This window comes from Sphaerodactylus townsendi, linkage group LG06 (assembly GCF_021028975.2).
Source record: "Sphaerodactylus townsendi isolate TG3544 linkage group LG06, MPM_Stown_v2.3, whole genome shotgun sequence".
Lineage (NCBI taxonomy): Eukaryota > Metazoa > Chordata > Lepidosauria > Squamata > Sphaerodactylidae > Sphaerodactylus > Sphaerodactylus townsendi.
The window spans coordinates 36,615,345-36,630,684 of record NC_059430.1 but is presented as its reverse complement, the minus strand read 5'-3'; the positions used below and the strand labels follow the sequence as shown (position 1 = coordinate 36,630,684).

Genomic DNA, 15,340 nt, shown 5'->3' with positions numbered 1-15,340 from the left:
CCTCAAATTCTCAGTAGTCATCTGAAAAATAACAGGTAAAATAATGTCCTTGAACTCCATCTACTGTATGTCAGAAGGGCACTCCTTTTTATTTAAAACATACAAGTTTGTTTAGGCAATACAAACGTTTGCTTGTTTTAGAGGGCCTAAAAATTGAAAAGTTGCTTCCTTGCAGACTATTTCTAGGTTGGTGTTTTCTACAATTTGTGACGTATGCCAGTGCTAAATTGGATGGTCCACTCTACATTAAGGCTCATTCCATCAAGGCACAAACCTGTTCAGCTGCTTTCCTTACCAAGGTTAATCTTCAGGATACCTGCAAAGCAGCCACCTGGTGCACTTTATCCGTGTTCCTATGACACTACTCCATTGATGTTGGTTCCAAGAGATACAGCTGTTAGCTGAGAATTTTTACAGTCATTGTTTCAGTGACAAACCTCACACCCACTTTTGTGGTAAGTGAGCTTGCTACTCTCCCCTGTGGGACTGCACCGAAGGCACAACAATGAAAACAAAGAAGCAGTTACCTATAACTGCTGTTCATCGAGTGTCTTCTATGCAGGCACACATCCATCCTTCCTTTCCCAGTTGTGGGCTTCTGTTTGTCTCACGGATGCTTTCTATGGTGGCGAAGGGAGAACTGAAGGAGGAGTGCTCTACCTGCCTCCATCACATGACTGTTTGGGCAGGAAACAAGCCCGTTCTTGGTTCCAGACGGAGGGAGGTAGGAGTGCTCCAAACTCTCTGAAGCTTTTAGAAACCTTCCAGCTCGTTTTTCACAGCCAACCTATGCCTGTGCAGTCCCATGCTTTTCTGCCCAGAAGACACTTGATAAACAGCTACAGGTAAGTGCAACCTTGTTCTTCTTGCTTCTGAAGCATTTAACTTGGCAGACGTTCTGATGTCTGGCTGTTTTGTACTCAGGCCGGTCCCCCAGGCATATTGGCCCTGCTGGATGAAGAGTGCTGGTTTCCAAAGGCTACCGATAAAAGCTTCGTAGAAAAGGTGGTTCAGGAGCAAGGCAGTCACCCTAAATTCCAGAAGCCAAAGCAGCTAAAAGACAAAGCCGACTTCTGCATTATGCACTATGCTGGCAAGGTAAGTGTGCAGGATTGCAGCATGAATGTTAAAAAAGTATGCAACTAAATTGTCAGAAAACAATCCAAGCCTCTAAAATCTAGTGACTGGGGACTTTTTCCAGATTAGCAGAATAAGTTGCTGTCTACTCTTCTGTCCCATAGCAGGAAAACAAGCAGGTTGCTACCATAGTGGTCTAACTATAGACTTTGATGGGAAGATGAGCCTGCCGATGTTTTTCCATAAATCAGCTGTGACTCAATGGCCCCACATACAACCAGCTAGCATTTTGGGCTCTCTGGGTAATTTGCATAGACTTTGCCTTTAGGAGTCTACTTGAAAAGGACAGTAATTCTGGATAGCAGGCCCTCCTCCGAGGCCTTTTTTAATACAGGTACAAGGTGCAAGTTAATATCAGATCCTTTGAATATGTATATTAACACCAAACCAGATCAGATGAAGGGAGATTTATGACTAGATTTAGCTCAGATCAATCCCATAGTGATACAAATTCTGTCCTGACCTCAAGTTTTTGTTTGTCCCACGGGATCAGATATTCCCTTTGATTCAAACAGCAGCTCTAAGAAGTGGGGTGGAACATAATTAGCATTGGGTTGAATGAAAGGGAAATGGTTAAAACCTGCATTAGCCCTGCAGCCCTGCCTCCTACCACCCCTCCCTGCTGCACTTCTCTTGTTTGGCAAGAAAACATAGCAGCAGCTTTGTAGTAAATTCTTTCCTGTACCTTGCCTAGTTTGCCCCCCAGTCAGTACCTTTCACATCCTGCATTCATTACTAATTTCTTTTCCAGGTTGATTACAAAGCCGATGAGTGGCTCATGAAGAACATGGATCCTCTGAATGATAACATTGCTACCCTCCTGCACCAGTCCTCTGATAAATTTGTGTCCGAACTGTGGAAAGATGGTATGGAATGAGATTCCTTATCTATTTTGAAAGCTCATAATAGCTGTATTGATGTCTTAGGATAATAGATATCTGCCGATTCCTCTCCAAGCTTTTAAAATAATACTGATCAATATGATCTAAACTTTGCAGTTGTGTAATGTTTCTTCTTTATATATAGGAGAACTCTTTCCTACTGCTGAAGTAGTGTCTCTTTCTGAATGGCCTTTTTAAAGCAGGATCCCAGAATAAAATTCAAAGTGGTGTGGCCAATGTATTCGGCACATCCAACCCTCCAAGGAATTTTTTTTACTTGCTCCAGCATTCTTGCATTCTAGGTTATCTGTTGCTTTGAATCTTACTGTGTCTTTTGTCTTGGGTTTTTCTTTGACGTCTCTGTTGCAGAGATGCAGAACGTTCAGAGAGCCTATTTCTATCAACACTTTCCTATTCTTCATCTAGAACCAGGTGACTGAGAAACCCGGCTGTTGTGTAGTGTGTGATTCCTTCTAGAGCCATGCAAGAAATGCTTCCATTAATTCTTATCTTCCCCTCTTATTGTTCCTGCTTGTCTGTCTCACTCAGCTCCTCTGCTTTTATGCTCGTAGATCATTAGGATTAGGAAAAAAAAGATTTTTAACCAAAGTGTGGTCACATAGGTACATCAGCAAGCTGTTTATAGATGGTACTGGTTTAAGGACTCATGAGAATAGCTTTCCCTTTTCCAAATGTCCAGTGCCATCTTAGAAATATGAACCCAGTGGAAGTGGTTTCTGAATTTAGGTCTAAAATAAGGACTAAGTCCTAAGTATTACTGCTGTTGTTGGCCAGAAGGACCACATGTGGCTACAGCATGACTGTGTTGTACATAAAGGAATAGGGTCTCCAATGGCTAAAGACAGAGGTCCTCTTCATCGGCAAGAAAATGCAGCTGATCATCTTGTAAACTTTTGTTCTTATTTCCCAGCCTAGTTGCGGATATTTATTAAGCCATTTTAAGAATATTTTCCCGTTAGTCACTATCTTTGAGAATCCTTTCTTCTCTCATTCAGAAGCACCACTTCCATCTCTAAAGTAGTCTTGACTTCAGTGAATAGCTACTTTTGGGAAGAGAAGCAGCATCCTAATTCTTGGCCATATAACTGATCATCATCTTATCTCTTTGACCCTAGTTTAGCCCTGCAGGTTGAAGCGTGAGTACCTCATGTCTTTTGAAAAACCTTGGAATGATTCAAGGTAGTTATAGTCCAAGAGAGAGTTGCTGGCTTGGCTGCTATTAGGCGACTGGCTGGTCAGATTTTGTAACCTATTTCAAACAGCTAATTGGCCTTTTGCACTGGTGAGTTGCCATATATCAACACCGAGCTCCCTTTGCATTGTGTCGTTAACAAGAGAAACTGTTTCAACTAAAATGCAGTCATCCTGAGTCACTTGGGAGAAGCTTCATAAACTGTAGTGTCTGGAATAAACCAGACTCTTTGGAGTGTGCAAGGGAGGCGATTCTCCTTTTGGCTTGGCATGGAAATGACCTGATGGTGCGAGGAAAAATAAGGATATCTCTTTGAACCAGTTTAAGGATGTTTACTGCACTTGCACTGCAAAATGGGTTTTGAGATCATATTGGGTTCATTGTTCTACGCCAGGCTTGAGCAAACAGATTTTTAAAAGGTGGCTCAATCAGCATCATCTCTGCAAATATGCCAGTGACAGGACCTCTGTTGGATAGTCAGCTACTCTAGTCATGACTCGGATGATTCCATCACTTCTGCCAGTGGCATGTGAGGAAAAATCTCAGGTTGAATTTATAGGAACTAGCTTAAGAGAAGAAGGCATCTTCCTGGTTGGCAGGCAAAACATGAGAATGAATCTTGGCTGAATCAGAAGAGTTGTGCCAGTTCCACTTTTCTCTTTGGCATAGAAATTGTTGTTTGAGCTGCCAGTTTGGATCTGTCGGGCATGGGATGGATCCTAGCCATAGTCTGCTTTTCTTCCCGTTTCTGTTGTTGTCCCAATACATTTGAACAAATTGGACTTCTGCATCTGTATAGCAATGAAGCAAATGGATCCTGCCAACTCCTCTCATTATCCTGCTCTTTCCGGACATGTGTTATGCATTGTCCTCTGTAGCCTGTATGGAAAAAAAAAACCTAACCATTTTTTGTGATCCCTCTAGTTGACCGCATAGTTGGGCTGGATCAAGTGGCTGGCATGTCGGATACAGCGCTGCCCGGAGCCTTTAAGACCCGGAAGGGCATGTTCCGAACAGTGGGACAGCTGTACAAAGAACAGCTGGCCAAGCTGATGGCTACCTTGAGGAACACGAACCCCAACTTCGTCCGTTGCATCATCCCCAACCATGAAAAGAAGGTAGGTCCAGTCAATTGCGCATCAACATAGTACGGTGCAATTCCTGTGCCCTGGAAATGACTTAAAGATGAATCTGGAGATCAAATAAAGAGCAGGTTTTTTTAACCATACACTGCTTGTGGTATTCAAAAGCACTCTTGTTTTGGGCACAAAGTCTTTGACTTGAAGAAGCTTGTGAAGATGTTTCTAAAAGGTCAAAATGACTTCTGTGCAAGGATCCCGGAATAAGTAGCTGTTTGTCTTCCTCAGGCTGGGAAACTGGATCCACACCTAGTCTTGGATCAGCTTCGTTGCAATGGAGTACTGGAGGGAATTCGTATTTGCAGACAAGGTTTCCCCAACAGAGTGGTCTTCCAGGAGTTCAGACAAAGGTAAAGCCAGGCAATGACTTCTGTCTGTTCTGAATGTGCAGCTATGGTTCTCTTAGCCAGGCAAAGGCAGTAAACATCCATGCTTAGTATGTGGCTTAATTGACCAAAAGGAAAAAAAACTTTTGCCAACTGCCACGTTGAAAAATTCCAAGTTCCTATTCAGGAATGAGGTTTACAGAGCTTTATTCTCCCTTGAATGGCAGCCAAGGTCCCACTTTCAAAGTAGCCTTCTGACAAACCCCGTCCAAACCACACTCTTGTTTTCACAGGTAGAACTCCTGTATGGCCTGCAGCCTCTGCCCACGTGTTGAGGCTGGGTTTGACAGTAGTAGTTGTGACTGGCTGACTCAAAATCAGCCGAAATGCACAAGGAACTCCCTTGCTGGCAGAGAGGGCAAAGGTGCTGGTGATCAGGTGCCCCACAGCTCTGCAGTGGCAAAATCTGAAAGTCAGCGCTGCCACGAAGCATCGCAGGCATCTAATTGGATGATGGGGGGCATTGGGGTATTGCCAGGTTGAGCCAACAATTCTCCTTCCACCTGGCCTTTAGGGCTAAGAATGCTGTGGCAAGGGCTTAGAACATAACCACCTGAAAGGTGGTCGGGAGCAACAGTCCATGTGCTCGGGAGCAACAGCCGCAGAATGCTATTGCTTTCACATCCTGCATGTGAGCTCCCAAAGGCACTTGGTGGGCCACTGCGAGTAGCAGAGAGCTGGACTAGATGGACTCTGGTCTGATCCAGCTGGCTTGTTCTTATGTTCTTATGTTCTTAAAGGGTGGCATAACTCCATTAAGCCCTATAGATGGCTTCTAGGTGACCAGGATGGTACATTCTTTTAGTCACCTCCCTGTGCCACCTGAAAGTTCTCTGGAGATGGCGTGGCAGCATGGAACAGGGCCATCCCCGACTGCTGCAGGATCAAGATTGGGCTGTCAAGAGTTTTTACTCAATTTGTTTTCTTCCAGATATGAGATCCTGACTCCAAGTGCCATTCCCAAAGGGTTCATGGATGGAAAGCAAGCCTGTGTGCTGATGGTAAGTCTTTGCTGCAGTGTGGGAAGTGAATAGGAGAGGCAAATTCGAGGTTGAGCATCCTTAAGCCTGAATTATAATGTAAAGGTGGCCCTATTCACTGCAGTAGCTGGGATTTGTGCTCACCAAGCTCTTTGGATGGCAGCAGCTCCCAGAATGCATATTTCAAAGTCTATCTTTACGATGCGTTGTAGAAACCCTTCTGCACAGCTAATAAATCCCCTTTTTGAGTGTCAGGTAGAAACGAAACTGAAAAGGTTCCACCGGCTTGAAACATTCTTGAATTGTCTCTTAATGAGTTAGTCCCTGATCCAGTTTGGGTGGGTTATTCTTTGCAACAGTTTCTCATCTTTTTTCACGATGATGTGATTATGCAGCTGTAACCATGAAAAACCAAAGGAGAAAAATGACCACCTCCTTTGACTATGAAGTTGCCCAGCCTTTCTCTTCTTCCCCTTCCCTCCTGGAGTGGAAACTGACTGATTCAGAAATGCCAAAGGCACAATAACTAACTGGAAACAGTTAATATCCCAGTGTGAGTGGATGAAAATGAAGGGGAAACTTGCCCTGGAAAGCCTCAGTAATACAATGTGTTCACAATGGCTGATTACGCACAAGGCATCTGCTGAGCAATGGGGGAAAATGTGCATTGCCACAAGATTCCTTGAACGGACGTATTTCCTAAGCCCTGCTTTCACTTTTTATTCTCCCCATGGCATGTGAGACTACTTCTAGCACAGATTTAATTTTACTTCACAGCCAAATTGGGTAGATTTGCCCATTTGTCCTGGACCTCTTCCCTCCACCCGCAGCCAGCATGTCTAGTCTCCCCCTCAACTCCCTCATGCCTCGTTGCAATCTTTCCCCTCACCCTCCTCCCTGTTGTCAGCTCCTTCCCTCTTCTCTAAATGCTCGTATCAACATATCGAAATCAAGCAGGGTCTCTTTCTGGCTCCATCCTACCGCCCCCACTTTGCTTTTGCCCTCCCCAGTGATCAGGAGGGCATTTTTAAAACTTTCTTTCAGACAAGCTTCTATTTTAAAAACAAGACCCTCTCTCTTGCAGCAGTGAGAGAGTGAGTGTGACTGTGGGTGTGTGTGTAGGGAAAGGGAGGGGAAGAGAATATTAGCAAGATCTGTGCCTTTAAGGCTGTTGATGGGCGAAGTTAAGAGAAGGCTGGTTGAGACTTCAGAAGCAGCTGCACGGCAGGCACTGGACTGCCTCCTTGCATGTAAACAGAGAAATGCGAGGAGAGCCCTCTGCAAATCCTCTGCGCAGAGAAGAGTTCCTTGGTAAGCATTCTCTGTGTAATTGGCCAATGATGTCATCTGGATTTTCTGGGTTTTTTTAGTTATGTCTGTAGATTAAATAGCTCATCTGGACATAACCCCTGGGGAAGATGAGAGTAGCTCTGATTTCTCTAAAAAGGGTTCTTTTGGTTGTGTAACATGTATGGTGTTAATATGGATGTATTTATATGTGAAGCAATAAATACTGATGTTTCAATAAACATCTTTTTCTTCCCTACAGATTAAAGCCTTAGAGCTGGATCCAAATCTTTACCGAATTGGACAGAGTAAAGTATTTTTCCGAGCAGGTGTCCTTGCTCACCTTGAGGAAGAAAGAGACTTGAAAATCACAGATGTTATTATTGGGTTCCAAGCCTGCTGCAGAGGCTACTTGGCTAGAAAGTATGTATAACATAAAAGCCAATCTGAAATCAAGTGGCAAATTACTGGCATTCTGAGTTTGTGATAACCTCAGTTGGCTCTTGCTTTTATACTTTCAGTTACAGTATAAAATGTGATTTATGAAATATATGTGCACACCAGTTGGAGTATTTGAGCCCCTGCATTTTGACCTTGGACTCATTATACCTAACTGAAAAGTTGCTTTAAAATCAAAGCAAAATGCCATTCTACTGAAGTGGCAGCTTCTGGATTTCTGCAATGGCTATTACAGATACCAGGGAATAAAGGATCAGAATTTTATTACGCAGAATTCCAGGTAGCATTTGCATCATATACCAGCCACAGACTATTAAGGGAATTAGCCTGTGCTAGCAAGTATGGAGCAGGGGATGATGCTGTCAAGTCACACAGCTGACTTATGGCAACCCCTTATGGGATTTTCAAGCGAGAGACTACCAGAGGGGGTTTGCCATTGCCTTCCTCTGCATAGCAACCCTGGTATTCTTTGGTAGTCTCCCATTCAAGTATTAACCAGGGCTGGACCCTGCTTAGTTTCCGAGATCTGATGAGTTTGGTCTAGCGTGGATCATCCAGGTCACGGCAAAGAAATACTAGCAGAGTGAAAATATTACCAGGCTGAGTGGAGGATCTTTTGGGGATAGAAGTAAAATGAAAGTTTTGGTATGAAAGGACTGAAAGGGTCTCTAGTTCTTTTCTGACTCTAATTTTTTATTGGTTTCACCCTACCTACCACAGGGCTTTTGCCAAGCGCCAGCAGCAGCTAACTGCAATGAAGGTTCTTCAGAGGAATTGTGCTGCATACCTGAAGCTTCGCAACTGGCAGTGGTGGAGACTTTTTACCAAGGTACTGACGGAGGGGAAGGGGTGAGTGGTTGAGCTTCAGCACTCTTTAGAGTCCCTTACAATTGATGGACAGAATGGTGTAAATCTCTGCTTCGGATAGCATTGTAGGCCACATTCCCAATCATGTGCTACAGCTGTGTGTGGAGGAAAACATATGCTATGGCACTGTTGGTGACTGGGACAAACCAGTGGTTTCCAAACACCACTGGCTTTGTTTGCTGGGGAACTCTTTGTCCTGCGCAAAGTTTCAGAAGCCACACTAATATATGAGTCTAACCTCTTCTCCTGGAACTGATTTCCCACAGGTCAAGCCTTTGTTGCAAGTAAGCAGGCAAGAGGAGGAGATGCTGGCCAAGGAAGAAGAACTGATAAAAGTCAAAGAAAGACAGCTGGCTACAGAGAACAGGCTCAGCGAAATGGAAACGATCCAGAGCCAGGTGAAAAGATGCGGCTGTTCTTTCTGCCTGTTGAGTCATCTGTTTGTACAGGCTTAAAATATGGAAGTTTTAACTGATTTCTCTGTGTACTAGACACATCCCAGAGGGAAGGGCACATTTTAGATCAAAGCCTATAAAGCGGAATGCTGTAGACCAGTGGTTCTCAAACTCTCTGTAGTTTTCGGAACTTCCAAAGTACCTTCACCCTACTTTTCCTCACTTCAACATAAAGGGTATGAATGTTGCATCAGCTAATAATGAATACGTTTATAGGTTATTTCTGGGATTTAAAATTAATAAATATATAGAATTTCTGTGCAATGCTGTCAATTTCATGACTGTTTCCCACATTACAGCAATGGCAAACTACCCCACAAAAGAGGCTTGCTTGTGAAATCACTGCTTGCAGTGGTACCCCAGGGTCAGACACTTCTGAAGGGGAAACTTTACGTTCCCACGTTTCCCTGAGGCAAACGCAGATTTGCAATCAAGTCTCTTTCCCAGCACATTGTGTTCCTTCTGCTTTGTCACCCTCACCGGCAGTGATGTGAAGGCCTAAATGGAGAATAAAAGAAAATTGGGGGACTCCTGTAGGGGTTTTGTAAAAAAAAAAAATCTCATTGAAAAAAGTAAAAATTTGGAAGAAAGCTAACACTTCCTGTGAAATTCGTGAAATTACATCATTTTACTCATTTAAAATAGGCGGTATGAAGATGTGTAGTATGATCTACAGCAGTAGAGCATGATCTTTCACTAACATTAAAGTGTTACGGAGTATAATTCAGTATTCAAATGTGGTTTTAGTTCTGTTGTGACTACTTTTGTCTGTGTAATTTGTTTAATGCAAAATTTGTAGGTTCTATTTGCAAACCCGCCCCTCTACCCTCCACCTTCAAATGACAAAAAATAGATTCATGTGCTAAGGTTGCATCGGGTAAAGTAGGCTGCAACTCTCCATGGTAATGGGATCCTTACAAGCTTTCCTTGTTAAAAAGAAAGAAAAGACAGCATTTATAAATGTGGCAAATAAGACAGCATCCTATTATGAACTAGTTTAACACTTTGTTAAACTAGTTTAACACTAGTTTAACACTTTGTGTTAAACTTGTAAAATACATTAAATTAGTAAAACACATTATAGGTTTCATAAGGGAATAAATATTGCATATAATAGATACCACCCCCTACACACACACCGTCTGTCCCATTTCTGTATCATTCTAAAATTGCTCCACAACTCTAAAATTTCTGGAAATTTTGCATCCTTCCTTGTGAAACACTTGTGAGCTTATCAGAACCAGTTTTGGATTCAAACCCACAGTTTGAGAACCATTGTCTATTTAACGTAATAGTTTATACAAGCTCCGGTATGGTACACATGGCTTTTCGATGTTTGGCCTTTATTTCTTAGATTTATATCCCGCCATATCATTGGAAACTCAAAGCGGCTTACAATAGTTAGTAGTGGGAAGCACAGGTTGTCTCTCCCCACTTAAAACAGCCTATGGAATGTAGGGAGCACAGAACTTTTTATTATGGCTGATGCACCATCTTGGCAGTTTCACATCAATGTGTAAGGCAATGGGCTTGTTTTGTGTAGCTGGCAGCAGAGAAGATGCAGCTCCAGGAGCAGTTGCAAGCAGAGATAGAGCTCTGTGCTGAAGCTGAGGAGATCAGAGCCCGCCTGACAGCAAAGAAACAGGAGCTAGAGGAGATCTGCCACGATTTGGAGGCCAGAGTGGAGGAGGAGGAGGAACGATGCCAGCACCTGCAAATTGAGAAGAAGAAAATGCATCAGAACATTCAGGTAATGAATGCGTGCGTGCACGCGCACCTTTATTTGACATCAGGTGGGCAAACCACATGAAGGCGCAGAGGGTTCGTGGTGGGAAGAACTAAAAGGTGACAGCGTGCCATCAAGTCGCAGCTGACTTATGGCAGCCCTGTGATGCTCCTCCTCTTGGGATTTTCTAAACAATCAGCAGAGGTCAGCCCAACAGCCCCAGTCTTCCCTGGCAGTCTCTCATTCAAATACTGACTGTGGCAAACCCTGATGAGATTGGGCCAGTCTGGGTTATTACGGATGCTACAAGGAGGAGGTAGGTTGGTTTCACGCCCAGCTTTTCTCTACAGTAAGGAGTTTAAAAACAGCTTACAAACTCCTTCCCTTCTCACCCCCTTCCCCCCCTCTTGAGAGGTAGGTGGGACTGAGTGAGTTTTGAGAGAGCTATGACTAGCCCAAGATGTCCCATTAGGCTGCATGCGGAAGAGTCCGAAATCAAACCTGGTTCTCCCTGTCAGAGTCCACTGCTCATAACCATTACACTGCACTGGAAGAACTGAAAGGGGTGACCCAACTTGGCATTGTTGACTTTGGTGTCCTCATATAAAGTGTGGACTTAATGTAGTTTGCTGTGTCCATTAGGAGCTTGACTAGATGTCAGTGCTGTGTGTGGCTCGTGATCCTTTGAAAGGCTCGGTTAGAATCTAACGCTTGCCTGCCTTCCCTTATGCCCTGCAGGAGCTGGAAGAGCAGCTGGAGGAAGAGGAAAGTGCAAGGCAAAAGTTACAGCTGGAGAAGGTGACCACTGAAGCAAAGCTGAAGAAACTGGAGGAAGATTTGATTGTGGTAGAAGATCAGAACTGCAAACTGGCCAAGGTAAGCCGGGGACAGCATTCACGCATGGCGAGATGTAGAAAGGGAGGAAACAGACACCATAACATCCTAGATGAACAGCTGCTCTTGCACTTTGGACTTGGTTTTCTGGGTTTGTTTGTTTTTTAAATGCAACTATTTGTAAGAGTTAATATTCAGAAGCCTGGAGACTTTTCCTAGATCCGTCATGTCAGCCTCTGTTATAAGAATGTGTGGTTGTGGTCCAAAGAAATGCTCTGGGGCAGATGATCCAAGAAACAATGCTTTTACTAGTTCCTGTAAGGAAGTCTTGGCGATGCAGTTAAATTCTCATAAGCACCTTGGAGTGAAGGGGACAGGATTAAGCAGTATGCATTTGATACTGAAGTGCTCCTGCCTTGTAGCTCAGGTGATTGGATTGAGGCAGAAGGAATCCTGCTGGAATGAAAAGGCACAGGTTAATGTCAGAATAGTGGTGCTTGGCGAAAGCTGGAGTGGCCAGGCAGAACCACTTCAACAGAAAAATTTGATTAAAGTTAAAATGACTGAGAAGTACACTTAACTCCTTTGAGACCAGAGAATCACATCAGATTCTGCTGCCTCTGGTACAACCTGGTTGAAGTCTGACTTTTGCCAGTTCCTTTCATTCTTGAGGAATTTGCTGGGTGCTAGGAAGACCTTCCAAAGAAAGGGGATTGGTAGGCAGGAAGATCTCTAGTTAGACTGCTTATTCCTTGTTGTCTTACACAAGTGCGATTGTCTGCTCCAAAGAAATCACTTTTCCCTCAACCACATACAGTGTCACCAGTAACTCTCATAGTTGGAGTGAATACAATCTACATTTTTAAGAACAATTTTCCAGTTACCAAACAACATCTCAAATGCAGTAATGCATGTAGAGATGGAATGGTTGCAGTTCAGACAAAACGATGGGTTGCTACTTGATGCTTTTTTTGCCAGAGCAGGTTAACCCATTTAACTCTTATAGATTCATGTGTTGCACTTTGGTGAAAAGCACTGTCACAAGTTAAGTTACTATTGTCTCTTCCATCAAACTGCCTTGGCTTTGGACTATGCTAGGGCTAAGACATTCATCAAATTAAGGGCTATGGAGGTCAAAAGGTAGCATGGCCTTAACAGGATATTAGATCCCCATTTTGATAAGTCCTTGCTCAACAAGCTGACCTTGATGCCTTATCTTTTTAACATCATCCAATTCTGAGTACAGAAGAGCTTCTGCTCTTCAATGCTATAATGCTCTACCCTTTTCATATATTGAAGGGAAATATTCCAGGTCCCCAGTTGAAGATCCCAATTGAAGATCAGACTTGTATCTGCCAAAATGGGAGCATAGAAACATCAAAACACATTCTATTTGAGTGCAAGATGTGTGATCATGTACAGAAGGGCCCATTGGCACCAGTTCTTATGGACTGCCCTCTCAAGTCAGAGAAAACGTAGATTGAAACAATTATCAGATGTGAATTGGGAGCTAACCTATAACCTAGCAATCAGGATTAGATAGAACTGGACCAAGATACTCTGACATAATAGTCCTAGAGTAAAGCTAGATTTCTCTTCATTGTTGTGGTATCACTTATCCTATTTAAAGTTTATATTTTAATGGATTTGTAGTGGTATTTTAATGCTGTAGATATATTTTATGTATTAAGCTTATAGCATACTTAATTATCTGTACTTATTTTGGTCAATGACCTTAAATAATAAATTCTGTTCTATTCTCTGTGCAATTTTCAATTTCTAGTGGGTTCTAGTGTAAACTAGATGGTGGGTCTAAAAGTTTCACTCTGAAACTTTGAGATACTCAGCTATCTCTCAGAAGACCCACAATGTCTTGTATGAAGGTATTTGCATACAAGTCAAATTCAAGGGTCTTGTAGTATTCTGGGCTTTGGATGGCTTTTTTAACCCTTGTGACTTGCAAATTAGGTTGTGCTTCAGTTAATTTCGCAAACTTCTTTCTGACGAACAGTTGTGTATAAACAGAAGGGGAAACTGACATGGCTGCAAGTACAATGCCACACAAATTTGACAGTCCGTGTTTTGGGTTTCCTCAGGAGAAGAAACTGCTGGAAGAAAGGATTGCAGAATTCACCACCAACTTAACAGAGGAAGAAGAAAAGTCAAAAAGTTTAGCTAAACTTAAGAACAAGCATGAGGCAATGATAACAGAGTTGGAAGGTAGGGGAAGAACTGGGTGAAGTGGGGGGCTTACTGGTTTGCTCCAGCATGTCCCTCAGGATTTCTCATTTGTGTGTGAGATTTGTTGAATCTCTGACTGCATTAGGGATCAGGCCCCAAGGGGTTAATACCAGTGGAGCTGCAGTGGGCTTGTATGAGAGATATTGATTGGTCTGATAGAATCGTTCAGTGGCTGGATGGCTGAAGGTTATGCATCTTGTCAGCTGTGCCTCAGTCTAAATTAACCGGGGGAGAATCTCTAACAGACCAATGGAGAAGAGAAGCTGGTTCCGTTTCTCCTCTTGCTGTGGGAATATATCTGCCGCTGTATTTTCAGTGGTGTTTGAATACTGGGGTTAGTATGCCACACAAATCTTGGAGTTACCTCCTCATGTTACTAGTAATGTTAGTGTAAGGAATTTTGCTTCATTTGAATGACTCCCTTCCCTCCCATTGGGGACAGCTTCAGCATTGGGCTCTAATGCCTGTGTGGGGGGTGTTTTGCAGCCTTGTGGAGTGGGCACTGACTGTGGTTTTATGGTGGATAATGAATGGGGCTCAGGGGATCAGTGGAGGTTGAAGAATTTGGGGGTTTCTCCTTTCTCTGACACGAATACTGGAACTCAGAGCTGCTAATTTGGCCCACCGCTGTTGTCACTCTAAATGTGCACATTTTGGCTGCTCTAAACTTTCCCATGAAAAACCAGCATCTTAAAGAGCCCGTGGTACCCACTGCTGACCCAGCTGTGTCCTGTCCTTCAGAGCGGCTGCGACGGGAAGAGAAGCAACGGCAAGAGCTGGAGAAGACTCGCCGGAAACTGGAGGGGGACTCCACAGATCTGCACGATCAGATTGCCGAACTGCAGGCTCAAATAGCAGAGCTCAAAATGCAACTGGCGAAGAAAGAGGAGGAGCTTCAAGCGGCTTTGGCTAGGTGAGTGAGGTCAGGAAGGTGGGTAGGGAGGTCCTATTCTGGAAATTAGACAGCTGTGTTGTTTCTTCTCTTTCCAGTGAAGAACTGGGATATCATTTGAAATGATTGAAGGACCTAGATATTTAGGCCCTTCCTTCTGAAATTCTGACCAATCCCTTGTGCTTGTGTTTACTGCAAAAGCTAGTTGAGTTGAAGATGAACTTTTGACTAGAATGTTCAGCAGTGAGAGCAAGTCTGTAGCAGTAACGCAGACAGCTGTCTTACACTGCAGACCATGCCGGGAATCCCATGTAATTAGGTTATTTTCTGCCATCATAAACCTTTCACTCTAGACTTTGTTTGGTGAGAGAGATTTGAGACTGGGCATAAACAGAGCACCAATGTTTATCAGGGCAGCTGTCAGCACTCGACCTCCGAACAACTTTTGTGTGGATAGATGGCCAGCTTATGGTTCATGGAACTTAATATTTTGTGTACAACCCATGGATGTCTCCTTCTGTCAGGGTGGAAGAGGAGTCTGCTCAGAAAAACATGGCTCTGAAGAAGATCCGTGAGCTGGAGTCTCAACTAACAGAGTTACAGGAAGATCTGGAATCTGAGCGGGCAGCCAGGAATAAAGCGGAGAAGCAGAAACGGGATCTGGGTGAAGAGCTTGAAGCTCTTAAGACTGAGCTAGAGGACACGCTGGACTCAACTGCTGCACAGCAGGAACTCAGGTAACCACAATACCTGGAGCCTACTGGAAAACTAAGCCAGTTCTGTCTCAATAAAAGTTAGGAAAATGAGAGGACAGAGTTAATTTTAAGATGCAGTCTCCACTTA

The 15,340-nt window shown here is 43.5% G+C and overlaps 1 protein-coding gene across 2 annotated transcripts in view; it reads left to right on the top strand.

Annotated features, from left to right (window-relative positions):
* MYH9 (myosin heavy chain 9) overlaps positions 1 to 15,340 on the top strand; it is a 90,393-nt gene that overhangs the window by 63,136 nt on the left and 11,917 nt on the right. Inside the window, exons 14-27 of one of the 2 annotated variants that reach the window (XM_048499694.1) lie at positions 925 to 1,098; positions 1,889 to 2,003; positions 2,388 to 2,450; positions 4,156 to 4,349; positions 4,599 to 4,720; positions 5,688 to 5,757; positions 7,286 to 7,446; positions 8,203 to 8,311; positions 8,616 to 8,747; positions 10,348 to 10,554; positions 11,269 to 11,406; positions 13,461 to 13,584; positions 14,347 to 14,518; positions 15,022 to 15,234. In XM_048499694.1, the coding sequence (XP_048355651.1) occupies positions 925 to 1,098; positions 1,889 to 2,003; positions 2,388 to 2,450; positions 4,156 to 4,349; positions 4,599 to 4,720; positions 5,688 to 5,757; positions 7,286 to 7,446; positions 8,203 to 8,311; positions 8,616 to 8,747; positions 10,348 to 10,554; positions 11,269 to 11,406; positions 13,461 to 13,584; positions 14,347 to 14,518; positions 15,022 to 15,234 (1,994 nt within the window). The remainder of the gene's footprint in view (positions 1 to 924; positions 1,099 to 1,888; positions 2,004 to 2,387; positions 2,451 to 4,155; positions 4,350 to 4,598; positions 4,721 to 5,687; positions 5,758 to 7,285; positions 7,447 to 8,202; positions 8,312 to 8,615; positions 8,748 to 10,347; positions 10,555 to 11,268; positions 11,407 to 13,460; positions 13,585 to 14,346; positions 14,519 to 15,021; positions 15,235 to 15,340) is intronic. The other variant, XM_048499695.1, reaches the window with a different exon arrangement.